Here is a 14,278-nt window from a genome sequence, read left to right as displayed (position 1 = left end):
TGACTCTGGCCACCCTTCTTTAGGTGCCTAGTTGCAGTCATTACTCCACCCTCACTCTATAGTAAGCAAAGAGAATTGGGGCACTCCATGGGGCTAGCCCAACGTATCAAATGGATACACCAAATTAAATTATCTCAGGATGTAAGTAACACAAAAAAACCCAAACCATTGAGCAAATATATACTGCTGCGAAAATTTTACTTTGACAGCAATATGTCACTGTGGTGTACTTCAAACAACACTGAGCTCAGCACTTGCAGTTGTTTCAGATCTGTATCTGACTTTGTACTCTTCCAAAGTGAAGCTCAAGGAAACATCTTACACAGGTTTTTTTTTTTTTAAAAGGGCAGAGCAAAAAAAAAAGGCAGAGGAAAAAAAAAAAAAATCGCAACATTTCCCAGTAAACTTTCTCCAACTTAATCCTGAGAAAGCAGAAACAAAGTCTTAAGTGTCTTTTTCACACAGTTTTTGTTTGTTTGTTTTGTTTTTTAAAGACACTTCACATAGCATTTGCCACTGCCAGACCAAACGGGCTTTCAGGCCCTCAGGTAAATGTTACCTCACCACAAAGGGTATCAAAATGTCTCAATGCTGCGCTGGAAAGAACATAGGAACGTAGAGAGGTTCTAACAAATTTGCAAATGCCCTGACAAGTATGTGCGTTCAGGGGTAGAGGGAATGGGATGCTGAGGGAGCAGAGGAGTCCACCCGGCAGCGCTGCATTACACTGGGAGCGTGTTGTGTCATTACAGCTTTATCCCGACACACCCATATTTACAGCACACAATGTACTGTACAATTCACAATGCCAAGAAACTCAACATATCTAATCTGGCGGAAAAACAAAGTCATATCAGGTTAATCCAATTCTTAAATTGCACAACTTTGAAAAGCCAATAGGAAAACAAATCTTCCCCTGGCTTGCGCTCCCCCAATTCTCCTCCCAACACACATACCCTGCCACGACCTACTTTTCCTCTTTGATCCCTCAACATTTTTAGCCCACTCTCACTCTGCCCTGTTTCTCATTCACTCCTAACCCACCTCCACCCCAGACCCTGGTGCAGAGTGGAAAGTTCCGCTGATTAGAGCGGCCGGAAAAGGCAGCTTTTTGCGCAGCGCCCCGGCTGAAACGCGCTGCGAAGAATGAATGGCAAGACACGTACACAAGGTCACTTGAACACTTGCCTGCATGTGATACTGCAATAATTCTGATAAGATAACAGGCCTCAAATCTGAAGCTGGCTGACTGCAAGGTAGTTTCAGACAGGGCAGCAGAGCTGGGGTGCTCCTGCTGCACAAGAGGAACAGGACACAGCGAGGTTGCGTCAAAGTTCAGAAAATTTTTAGGTAAAATAATTGTGCTGAACTTTGGAGAGGATCAAGATCTTTCCATTGTCTGGGTTCAGTGCTTTCAAGATCTCGCCTACAGCTATATATAGCTGGTTTTCTAACTTCCCTTTTTAAGTGAAACCTTGGAGTCTCATATAATCACAAGACTCCAGGAGCTGAGGATTTCAAAGGAAGAACGGCAGCGGAAAAAAGTTTGTGACACCCTCCCAACACACACTAAACCAATTAAACCTGGCTCCTTGCAGATTCATTTCTCAAAGTGAATTGACATCTCAATGTGTCTAAAAAGGTGTCAGCTTTCCCAGAAGCATTTCACACAGATCAGGCGTTTTAAAGATATTATATAAAATTTATGATGTAGAAAATGCACATTTACATTACGGCTCTTCCTGCTCAGTAACATATTCCCACCCTATCCACTCATCTATTTTCATGAAGTTTTAGGAATGTAATTATGCTTTCAGAATCACAACTTTCTTGCCACATTTGGTTAAAATCAGCCAATATACTCAAAAATCATGAAGCAGGAACACACAAGAGGCCACAAATACCTAGCACGACTGGATATGGTTTGCTTTCATAGAAAACCAGGCAAAAAACCCCCAAACCCAACACTCATCTATCACAGCAAGCAACAGAGCTGCAGGAGTTACATCCATAAAACGGCCAAATGCCCGACGCTGCAACGAGAGGCCGCAGCTGCAGGGATTACAGACGTCAGTAACATCTATATTTCCACTATGCAGCACAAAGAAAGAGGGAACAGTGGTATGTCTGATTGCTGCAGGGTGCTTCACATTAAGGCAGTTTAACCCTCTCTGTTTTGATGAGGAACAGGATTTGGGTTTGAGTGCTTAGCTCCTATGTACTAAGCCTCAGAAGCTAAGCACACAGCTGTTTTTTAAGCAGACTTCTTGCTGAAGTAGGACTCATTTCCAAACGTTGAAATGGTGAGTTTGTAAAAAATGACTAAATTGTTTTAAGTTGCCTCCTCTGCTTGAATGCAGCCCTCTCACTTTGAGCCTCTGTTTTATGTTCTACAGTCTTGAGTAATGTACTCTTCTACAAGAAAGTTTAGTGCTATTATTTCAGTAATCGCACTGTGCTAAAAATATTGATTGTTCCATCAAATGGATGCTTGCAGGAGTATTTTGTGTTCAGAAGTTTCACATTATTGGTCCTTCAGTATCTCAAAATGCAACCTACAGTTTCCTTCCTTGCCTCCTTAGAATCTCAAGTTATAAGCAGTTACTAGTGGGATCACATTTAATTTCTGCTTTGAGTGCCTTCATCTGTACCATGATTGTTAAGTCATTAGACCACCTCCAATATAGCAATGTCCACATACAAGAATTAAGTGGGGAGACTTGCAAGCATTTAAAAAAAAAAAATTAAGACCCAATCACTGCCACACAAAGTAATGGGTCTTGCTATGGACAGAGAACCCTGTTCATTCATTTGTTCATTAAATTCAGGAGTACCAGCCACTTCTGTAATGAATTACTTAATCTTTGACCTATTGTCCACAGCCATGTTCCAGACCAAAGAATTTATAGCAAGCTGAGCTCCCTAAGGCTAATTGGAACTTTTTAAAACCATTCCCTACCCTCATCAAATCTTTTACAAACTATGCATTTTTGCCTCTCTGCTTATACACCTACATATCTAAGGATGACATTTTGTTACAGATGAGTTATTGCTGTAGTTCACTCTAGGATCTGCTTGTAGTAAATGCATGCTAATACATCGATCTGTGGGTTCCTGTCAAGTTTTATTTCAGTAATAATCTAGGTTTAAATTCCAGTTAATAAGGATCTGAGTTTTCTAGGACCCTAACACAATTTGTATTTTTTATTTCCTCCTAGAAATTGCTATACACCAAAACAAAAGCAAAGAGCTTCAAGATCCTCAATGCCTGTTTTCATTAAACGGTAAATAATATGAACAAGAGAATGCCACCAGTAAGATGAAGAGCTAAAGTTGTTTCTCTGCAACTTGAGCAGAAAACCCTGAAGCAAGAGCATGCCACATCAGAGAAGCTAAGCAATGGTGCTGGATGGCGTACAATGAAAATCTGGGCCAAATTTATCCCTGGCAAGATTTAGTTCAGAGTATGGGACAGAAAATCATAACTGTACAACAGCTTCAAGCGTGTCAGAAATGTGAAAGGTTGAACTATAACTTTTATTCATTTAAAACTTGATGGGTAGCACCTCAGTTATGCAAAGCTGAAATGCTATGAAGAGCCCTAGCAGAAAAGAGAGAGAAAGGGAGAGAAAAAGAAACAGGAAAAAAAGAGAGAGAGAGAGAGATGTTGCAAGACACGCTGCCTTACTTACTTGCGTTAGCTCTCCCCACATTAGCCCTTAAGCTCCCAGGACCAAATTCAGCTTTGTGGTAAATGGACAAGCTTCTTTAACACCATTTGTTAATAAAAAAGTGATACAAGCTACAAAATCTGTTTGTCTGCATTCATTTTGACAGTCATGCATTTTACGTCATTTTCTATACTAACTCATTATGTATAACTTACTCCATTAAATGGAGTAGAATTGAGGTTTAAGTATATGGGTTTTTTCAGAGCTTTCATTATCTACTTAAGGTAGAAAGATCAAACCAGAGTTTTTCTTGAATATAACTTAGTTTAAATACTCTTTTCCGAACATCACAGTCTTCTGTGCAATTCAGACAAAATACTGAAAATACATTTTATTTGTTACAAAAGTAAGACTTCAAAAAAAAAGGAAACATGATCTTGCTTGTGTGATATAAATACTAAATAGCTCCATGGTACTGCCAGCCAACCAAGCTTCTGATTTCCTAATGCTCTAAAGTCCTCTTTACCGATGATGACTATGTCCTTTCATCCTGAGAAAACTCCACTGGTGCACCGAGAGCCACTACCCTCCTTAAAAAAAAAATCCAGAAAAATGAATGACAAGAGGAGTGAATGGTGACATTTTGCTGCTTCCCCTAGGAGCTGATGGAGAGCAGTCAACAAGCTGCTTGTCTGCTGAGCAATACTGAAATCAGAAAGACCGCATGAGGAGTAAAGTACTCATTCCTGAGATTAATTGGGCAGAGTCTAGCCGCTGCTAGCTCCCATAATTGCCAATCTGCTGTCATATAAATATGTAGAGATTGAACGATTTAATGTTTCCTAGTAGCTTCACCTAATCAGATAATATCAATGTCTTCTCCACATACATCTCCTGATGAGGTCTTCTCTCTTAATTATAACATATTGTTTTATGAAAGACTTCAGGGTGTACTCGCTTAAAAAAATCAAATCACTGCACTACAGAATCATTCAACTGCTCTCCAACACACTTTGAGATGGGAAACAAGTCTCCAAGAAAAGACACTGTACTTTTTCTAGGCAATTGCAACAAGTTCAACACTCAGACATCCTTGAAATGTCTTTTTAAGGGGACAAAACCCCCTACTTGCTCCTTCTGTGTATCGTCTTCCTAACACTGGCTGGCCCTTACTTGCCTCAGTAGCTCTGTCTGTGTGGAAAGCACTATTCCCAGTGAGAACTGAAGAGTCAGGACAGGTATATTTTAAAAGTATAGCATAAGCCCCAAGATGTTTCATGCCGTTTACTGTTTGAACTCTGAACTAACTTCAAGTTCTTTCTTGCAGTCAAGCAATTATTTAACCAATAATCAACATTTAACAGTGAATATTAAAATTAGATCTCTTGAAGGAGACACAGTGTTCTCGCTTCTAGCGTTAACAAGGGCTTGCGCATTCAGCACTTTTTTCCCCGTTATCATGTGACGAGCTATTTTTAATATTTGCCTGAATATATTTTGCATCTTTGATCCAGAAAGCAGTTTTGTGAGCCTTGTCCGCAGCTTGCACTTCCCTTGCCACGGCAGTCCAGAGCGAAGCTTTTCCATTTCACTGCCACCTCGGCACCGGCTGGCCCTGGCAGGAGCACGCAGCTGTGTGAGCGCGCCCGCTGCTCCAGCACAAGCCATGCTGAGCAGGCGGCACAGGGGACTGCCACGTGCCTACAGCACATGGTCATGCAGGCACCAGCCACCCAGAGCCTCACGTGAGAGTCAATGTGAAGAGCAGCTCCCGGTACCAGCCTGCCTGACGGTTTAGCTGGTCATTCCCATGTTGTCACGTGGGAGACCGAAGGTCAGGAAACTCCCAGCTCCTCCTGGTGCTGGAGGTAGAGTCCTTCGACTCCAAGAGAAGGGGCTCACCCTGTGGCTCACGCAACACCTAGTAACTGCTAGTAAACAACGATTACAGCTCAGGTGAGGATTCCACATGCAAGCCGGCTGCTGGGAATGCTGCCCTTCACACTACAAAGGCTGTGCTGGAAGAGGAGGTCACGTTAAGAAACACGGGGGAAGGAAGACTGCAATAAAGAGAGTGTTGCACACACACCCTTTTGTGGGCTGCCCCCTCCACCAAGTCATCCCCAGCATGTAGCCGAGAGGCTGGATGGAGCAAGAACAAACCTCTCCCAGCTGGCTGCTGTGCCTATCACAACCAAGAGTTAAAAGAAAATACCAAAAGCCACCCAATCACACCTGGCATCAATCACTGCAGTTCAGTATCTGTGAAAAGTAAAAGGTAATGGATACTGCACTCTAGATGAAATATGGCAGCTGAATAAATAAAACATGGCAATTAAATGCTATGTCTTTGTGTTCTTGGGGGGGTGGGACATGTCAGTACACTTCAACTGGAAACAATTTTCAGCTTGTTGATTAATGTCTCCCTAAATCTCTTTTTTTTTTTTTTTAACTGAAAGTGAAGACTTGCAGATACAGCACATAGGTGTATTTCTGCAGCAGATCACAAAGCTTGTTTTTCTTTTTTTTTTCTTTCCTTAAATAATCTTTGGCAGATCCTCTGCAAGTAGTGTAAGGCACCCAGCCATCCAGGCAACACAGACTGAAATCCAGAGTCATAGGAACGTGAAGAAGGAGGCTTTGAAAAAACTCCCTCGGACAGCCCTGTCCTTAGGGAGCAGGGCAGGACAACACACAGGCTATTACTCTGTCAGCAGCATCCCCCTGACACAGCCCGACATCCAAGGCTTTGGTGGCAAACAGAAAATTCAGATCTAAACCACAAAATCCCAAAAACCTTCTAATTAGGGTCTTCCACCATTAGCTGATGCTTCTAAACCCTGATTCACTCCGTTCAAACCCTTTACAGTAGCTGCCCCATTCACCCAAACAAGGGCTACACAGGGAAAAGAGCAAGGTAAAAGCAACCACCAACTAGTTACCTGCAAAATACGAACCCCCCTTTACATAGACAGCTACAAAACCAGCTACAAATACTCCAAATTTCGTCAAAGGACTCCGTAGTTAAATGGAGATTTACATTCCACCAAAAAACTGTCAAAAGACGACACAAGGTGCGCAACAGATGAAAAACCACGAAAATGCGTTTGCAGGAACAGGTAACTTTAAAAGCCAGCTTTATAAGACGTGTCCTTCGAAGCGAGACTACACATTTCAACCACCTAACCAGAATCCAATTCAATTTCAAATGCATCTACACATCACAATGAAAGGTGGTCTGCAATGCCAAAATAAATCAAAATACTGTTTTTTATTAACAAAACCAGTACTGTGAAGAAGAAATACATTAGATTCAAATCTTGGAACAGCTGTTACCCTGTGTCCCTCCTCTTCAAAAGAAAACCACTATTCCCTGCACAGAAATCTACGGGGAAGTAGATGCTCACTTTATTCTTTGCTACAGTCCATAGAACAGACGATAAAGTGGAGAGCCTAAATATTTTTCCATTGACCAGATCTGAGCTGGAAATATAGAATTAAGTTAAATTTATAAGGAACATTGTTGCTGTTAATTGTTTACCTTTAAGAACTAAACCAAAAAAGCCTGATGACACTTCTCAGTGAATGCCAACGCAGATTTCCAGATCTCTTGCAGAGATGGCAGAAAATACCTATTTGGGCAGTAACGTCACCTTCTAAAGACAGCTAAGGCTTGTATTTCAACACAGGCACAAAATTAAATCTTCTTATACCACTTTCCTGTAGACTTTCTACGTCCGCGACGCACCACGGAGGGACACGAGTCACACTCGGTGCTCCACGTGCACGTGTGCATCCTCCCCCCAGCACACGCAGGTACAGGGGGGTTCGACCAACTGCACGTGACATGCTGATGCTAAATGTGGCGGAGCCATCTGAAGTAGGGACAAAAGCAGTGCAGGATTTGACCCTTCCTCCAGCCAGAGTCCCCATGTTCAAACAGGCTCCCATCAGAAGATAAAATTCAGAAGACACAACAATGAAATATTTTTTAGGAGAATTACTATCACCTAAAAACCAAATAAGTTTTCCTAAAAATAACATCACATGGCATTAATTTTTATTGAAATTGTATACTTCATACTATTTGTTCTTGGGTTTATTACAATAACACAAATCACAACAGTCATGCATACTGGAACGGTAGCTCACACCAATTAAAAAAACCCCTTGCTTCGTGTACAGTTTAACAAATGTATTTTAAAAGTCTTAAGGTGTATTAACAAAAAGGCTCCATTACAAGGATTTTAACATTTACCTCCAGACTAACTTTTATATCTCAAAGCAGCACATTTGCCTCGGCACTTTTATGACGACCTGAAATGACTGGTTTTACTTTTACTAAAATTTGGTTTTTAAAATACACACTGTCTTATTTTAAAACTTGCTCAAATGCTAACTTCTAAGATGATCCTCTCTTCACAACAGATTGTCAAAGAAAATTTTTACACTACAGCACATAAAAATTTCAACAACCCGATGATAAACCAGACTACTGTTAATTATAGTACTTCTCTCTGACGGGCAGGGGGCAAAAAGATTATTACTTTAAAAACGGAATGACTACCCTTTCAAAAAACACATTTAACCAAAAAATTGTATTACTAAGGCAGGATCACATGGGGGAAAAATATCTGCAACTTCAGGTGTTTTATCCCACCCCAAGAGACGTGACTCCTTTTACAACAGTAAAAAAGCGCACAGAGTTTCTAGTGAGAAAAGTTTGTAACCCTGAGCTGCAAAGGGCTCAGGAAAAACCCAAAAAATCAATGAGTTGAGAAGTCACATGGACAGCTGATTACAAATAAATTCTGACAGGTGATCGTTAAAAGCCTGGCTCATAACCAGACTCCTCTGAAAAAAAAAAGAATGAGGACAGATTATCTGCTTTTAATTTTATGTGTGCGTATGCGACAGAAAATGGTGTAGCGTATACGCACTATTTTTAAAAACTGGCTCAGAAAAAGCAAGGTTTTTTATGTTCTGCTCTTGCCAACTCCAAATATAATTTCACTTTGGAAACCCTTATAGGTTATTAGTTAACTACAAAACGCCTTGAAACTGAAAGACAAAACAGTCAAACCCACATCAAGTAAAATTCAGTAAATGAAATCCACGACTAAACACACACTCCTGACTCGGGGCCAAGGAGTCTGTTGATAGGTTTGGGGTGTTTTGGGGGGCATTTTATTTCTTTTTAATGAGAAAGGAATGTTACAGCCTTGTAAGACTTCTCTATTCCATCCTGCTCCACAACTTTTGTCCTTCTATTTATTTATTTTGCCTCCTTTATCAGATGATTCTGACAATGACTTCGCACACTGAGCATGGCAAACGATCAAGCAGAAGGGAGAGGAGTGGTTTCCTGCTCCCAAGAGCACACTTTGCTCTAGCAAACCTTGTGTGAGCAGAAGAGCACAATAAATAAGTCACCCTTGGTCTTCTGGGGTTTTTTTTTTTTTGAAAAAAGAAAAAAGGCAAAGGACCATGTTTTCCAAACTTCAGTGTTGACACTACTCCACTCCATGATCTCACCACGCTGGTCTCAAGCCAGAGCACTTACTCTAGTGTCTCCAAAGGGACCATTTCAAGCGCTAATAACTAACAGAAGACTTCCACTGACAAACACACTTGAATGACGCGTTACAACCAGGACTTGGACTCCATGATGGTATCTTTGCCTACAGCTTAAGGTGACTATTGGATGCAAGTTACCACTCCGGTCAGAGGTTACGCTCAGTTTATGCCAATTTAAGCAAAATTATAATGCAGTTCCAAAATGTCATTCCTGCCCCATGTACTGTGGTAAATTTTCCTTTGTTCAAAAGAGAACAAGATTATGGACAAAATTTCAAACAGGAAGTATTGTCCTCAAGTTTTAACTTCAAAATAATTGCCCACTCCTGTGTTCTCACATCAAATATTGGTCAAAGGAATATTCTCTTTCACGATCCTTTCTCCCTGCTCATTTAGCACCACGGCATCTACACGTTACTATCCTGTTTGTGGTCCTTTTACTTGCTAATAGCAATAGCTAGGCTACCAATGAAGAAAAGAAGACAGGCAAGTTTCCTTGGAATTCCCATAATTTAAACAAAAATCCCAGTGGAGCAACTTTACAATAACCAGAGCTGCTATTCTTATTTTTTGGAGCGTGAGTGACTTGAATCATATTGGCTCTCCCTAAACTGCCCGTCAACCATACAGATAGTAATGATTTACACCGGGGAGGAGGGCTCATGCCAAAATCCATAGGAAGTTCTTAGGGCTGATTTACCTGGTCTGACCGAGCTCTGCATGCAGTTCTGCGACACCATGCCTGGATGGACTGAAGTAGAAGCCCTGCTGCTGAGGTCCATGACAGAAGGTGATGCTGAGGTAGCTTGCTGGAGACCTGACTGGTGTGGGCTATGCTCATGTTGGTTTGGGCTGGGTGGAATGCCATTTTCTGAGAGGAATTCTTCCAGGTCCATGTATTCCAACTGGAAAGTGTCTCCATCATATGGCAGTGTCTTGTCCCATAATGTTGGGCCCAAGAAAGCTGACTGAGGGACTGTGGTACTGGTGCTGTCATCGTCTAACTTCTTCTCCTTGTCTTTTTCTTTACCGAATGCTTAAACAAAACACATAATAAAGACATAAGAGCTGAGCAATTAAAATTGTTCAATTATTTCTCCTGCACTCTCAGTTGTAAGAAACAAATACTCCCTTCATAAAAATAGCTCCTTTGATGCAATCCATTTGGTAAAGAATTGAAGGGTCATGCCAACTGAGCACCTTCACTGGATCCAACTGTGGTTTTGAGATTTTCCTCTATTTTTAGATAACAATTCTGCTGCATGCATGGCTTCGAATGTCAGCTTCAATTAAATACTCAACAGACTTAAAAGAGAGTATTTCAGTGGAAGCAAACTGGAAGATGTTATGTATGCTGTTGAGAACAGTCTTAACCTAACCTCCCTGTAATCTGTTACCCTCTCTTAAATTAAAGCCCCAGCCTTGCTAGTCCTTACACAAGGAAAGTAGTCCTCAAATTCAGTACTGCCTAACATTGTTGGAAGCTTGTAACATACAACAGGGAAGTATGACAATACGCATTTTGATGTACAGAAGAGCTAATGAAAAAGTCAAAGGTAGAAGCAAAGCAAAAAAGCTAAAGTGATGCTTCCTACAATGAATTTCAACACACACTTCTGAAGGGAAACACCCGATTTCTCTGTAGGATTTTCAAGAATCTGAACTAATAAAGCTTCCTGTCAACTACCATGCCTTCTTAACGTTCTCTTTATAGCCACATGCAGCAACCTTGGCGAAATCCTGCAAGTCACTTTGCAATAAAACTCGGAAAGCTGAGGATACAAAGTCTTGGCTCTGCAAGACCTTTCACCGGGTTTTGTTTTCCAACGTGCACTTGATTCAGTAGAAATACGAGGTGCAATCATGTCTGCGCTGCCTTAGCTTTCCAGAAAAGTTGCAACTTTCTACTGCTAAACCGCCTCGCAGCTACACGGGGCCGGATTTGGCGGAGGGCGGTTTCGAGCGGCGGGCAGGACGGAGCGGCTGGCCGCCCCCCGGGGAGGCTGCGGCGGGACCTCGGCTCGGGCTGGGGCGGGGGGGCGCCCGCCGTCGCCCTGCGTGCCCCCCTCTATCCAACATTTCCCCCCCCCCCCTCCCCCCCTCTCCCGGCAAATCGCGCCCGTTCATGCATTTTTCCAGGTGGCCGGAGCCGTCCCCGCGGTGGCTCCGCAGCGGCGGTGGAAAAACCGAGCGCCTTCCGTTAGGTCGGGCCCATCGCTCGCCGCCTAATACCCTGACCGAAATCATCCCGTTACTTAATCGCCTTGGGGGGCGAGGGGGGGGGGGGGGGGGGGGAAGGGGGAAAAAGGGAAAGCGAGGCAGCGGCCCCTGAGGTGACAGCAGGACGGGGGCCGCCATTTGGGGGCGCCTGCACCCCGCCCCCCCCCCCCTCGCCGGGCAGGGCTGTGAGGGGAGCCGCGGGGGGGCAGAGCCGGCCGCGGGGGGGGGGAGCGCGGGCTGCCCGGGGAAGCCTCACCGTCTTCGTGAGCGAGCGGCAGCTTGAGCGGGTTTTCCAGCAGGGACTTCAGCACCCCGTAGGTGGGAGGTAGGAAGGTGGGGTTCAGCGGGAGCGGCCGCGACATGGTGGGCTTTCCCTCGGGGCAGCTGCGCGGCAGCGGGTCCTTCCCTTTCCTCTCGCGGCGCCGCTACGAAGCGCGCTGAAACGGGCGCGGAGCCGAGCCGAGCCGAGCCGAGCCGAGCCGAGCCCCGCTGGCGAGGGGCGCCTGGAGGCCGCCGGAGCAGGGGAGCGGGAGAGGCCCCTCCGCCGCGCAGCTCCGCCACCGCTGCCCGCGCCGCTCCCGCCGCCCGCTCTGCGCCGCGCGCCCCGGCCGCGCGCCCATGTGCAGGCGCTGCCGGCGCTGACGTCAGGCGCGGCGCGGCACCGCCATTGGCGCGGGGGGCGCGGCGGGCGGCCCCGCCCCTCCGCTCCTCCCTCCCTCCCCCCCCCCCCCCCGCCTCCCCTCCGCCACCGGCACGCGCGGCGGCCATTACTCGCGGCGGGGCCGGCCGGGGCGCGGGGTGCCGGCGGGGCGCCGCGCCTGGCGAGGCCGGGGGCTGGGGGCCGTCTCCCCGGTAACCGGGAGGAATGTTAATGAGCCTGAACGTTTGACCTCGCCCCGTGCATCCGAGCGTGAGGGCGGCGGGGAGCGCGGCGGCACCCTCGAGGGGAGCGGGGCTGGCGGGCCGGCACCCCGCGCCGGCGCGGCCTGAGGGACCCGGGCCGTGCCGCTGGGCGAGGGGATGGCAGGTCGCGCTCAGCTCGGCGGGGAGCACCGCGGGCTGCGGGGGACGCGGCGGGGCAGTCCGCCGGCGAGCTGCCCCGGCACCCCGAAGGGAGGCGAGGCGGGTGTTGGTTCTGTCCGTCTCGAAGGGAACCGGTGACTGAGCGGTCCGTGTCGGAGCCGCACAGATCCTCCATAGATCTCCCTTCCGCCAGCAGACCGCTTCTCTCCCCAGTTGCCGAGACAAGGCAGCATGAGGCAGCTGGCACCACCAGCGGGGTTCCCGCTATCCCGTCCCGGTTCCGTGTTGGAAGGGGCTTTCCTCTCCGCTTGCCGAGATCCTTGTTGCACGTACGGGTGGCTTTCTAACCGCTTAGGCCTTCAGCCACCCCTCAGGGACTGAGCCCAACCCGCCCGCAGCGTCCGAGAGCGGCAGTCCTGCTGTAGGAGCTTCCACTCTTCAGGTGCTTGTAGGCGCTTGGATCTCCCTCATCTTATTTGTGGACGGCCTTTTGCAAAGCTGTATCGAAGTATTTAGTTGTTACTCTTTCTTCAGAAGTCAGTTCTTTTACCATTAACAAATAGAAATAATCATCAGTACTCGCTGTAAGTAAATAAAGGTAAATTGTGCGCATGAACTTTTAGTTTGAGTGCTCAGTGTTTAGAAGTAAAAGCTGCCTGAGGAACAGTTATGTTCCCCCCCTTACGTATCTGTCTACGATTATGTGCCCTGACTGGCACCTGGTCAAATGACCTGACTAAACCAAGCAACTAAAGTCCCAAGTACATTTAATTCAGTAAAATTGCGCTGGCACAACCAAAACCTGAAGACTGGCAACTGTAAGGGTCGGGCCCTTCAGAACCAGAGGCAGCCCGACGTTAACGTATGGGTGGCACTGAGCGGGGGGTCTGGAAGAGCCCTCCGGTCCTCCGGAGGCGGCAGGGTTCACGACTGGAGGGGCTGCAAGCGGGAATATGACAGTAGCAGCGCAGGAGTTCTGAAGTCACCTAACCAGAAGAAAGCACTAGATTATTAAATAATTGTACATGCAGCAACGTTGCCTCAGACGGCCAAATTGCTAGTTACTGGAAACCTTTAATTACAGAGGTACAGGGTGAGTGACATAAAGATGAGGGCAACAATTGGCAGTCCGCATGCAGATGTGGTACGGAATGTTTCTCTATGCGGTATAAAGAAAAAAAAAAGGATAGATTTAGGAGATTTGGTAAGCCACAAAGAAGACTAAACAGAATAGAAGATGTAGAAGTAATGGGGATATTGGGAAACACCACCAACAAACGGGATTAGCCAGGGATGTAATGAAAGCTCAGCTTGAGCAGAACTACTCATTTTTTTATGGTTATTGACCATTACAGACAAAATATTCTTGCCAGAAAGAAACAGCAATTTCAATGCAACAGAACGACAGGAAAACCACACTTTCACCACTTGACACCGAGTAGGATAAATTACATGTCAGTCTGTGCAAGCGTGGAACAAAATGAAGCCCCCAGCCACGGAGGCCTGCACAGCTACAGACCCTGCGTTCCCAGCACGCAGGAGCTGGGAATGTTCTGGGTGAGAAAGGCAAAACAACTCTTCCCAATACAAGGACCAGCCAGAAAAGCTGAGCAAAATACCTGGGTCCGGTGCTCGAGCTGTTGTTTTCCGTCTCGCCCTACAGCAGGAGCAGTGATTTAACTCCCCACTGAGGGGTTCCACACCAAGTGGGCTAAACTGCTGTCAGGGCACGGCGTTGTTTCGGAACACGTGTGCCGTGTGGGCCTATGAGTTACCCATTGCCGCTG

General features: G+C 45.9%; 1 protein-coding gene across 2 annotated transcripts in view; it reads right to left on the bottom strand.

The window, feature by feature from the left end:
• HLF (HLF transcription factor, PAR bZIP family member) overlaps positions 1-11,830 on the bottom strand; it is a 32,772-nt gene extending 20,942 nt beyond the window's left edge. For both annotated transcript variants that reach the window (XM_086473714.1, XM_086473715.1), the window contains exons 1-2: positions 11,725-11,830; positions 9,949-10,284 (exon numbers count right to left, since the gene is read on the bottom strand). In XM_086473714.1, the coding sequence (XP_086329840.1) occupies positions 9,949-10,284; positions 11,725-11,830 (442 nt within the window). The remainder of the gene's footprint in view (positions 1-9,948; positions 10,285-11,724) is intronic.
• Positions 11,831-14,278: the final 2,448 nt, after the last annotated feature.

Source organism: Leptosomus discolor, chromosome 15 (assembly GCF_034619465.1).
Source record: "Leptosomus discolor isolate bLepDis1 chromosome 15, bLepDis1.hap2, whole genome shotgun sequence".
NCBI lineage: Eukaryota > Metazoa > Chordata > Aves > Leptosomiformes > Leptosomidae > Leptosomus > Leptosomus discolor.
Note: the sequence above shows the minus strand (reverse complement) of the source record. Positions and strands in the feature narration are given on the sequence as shown.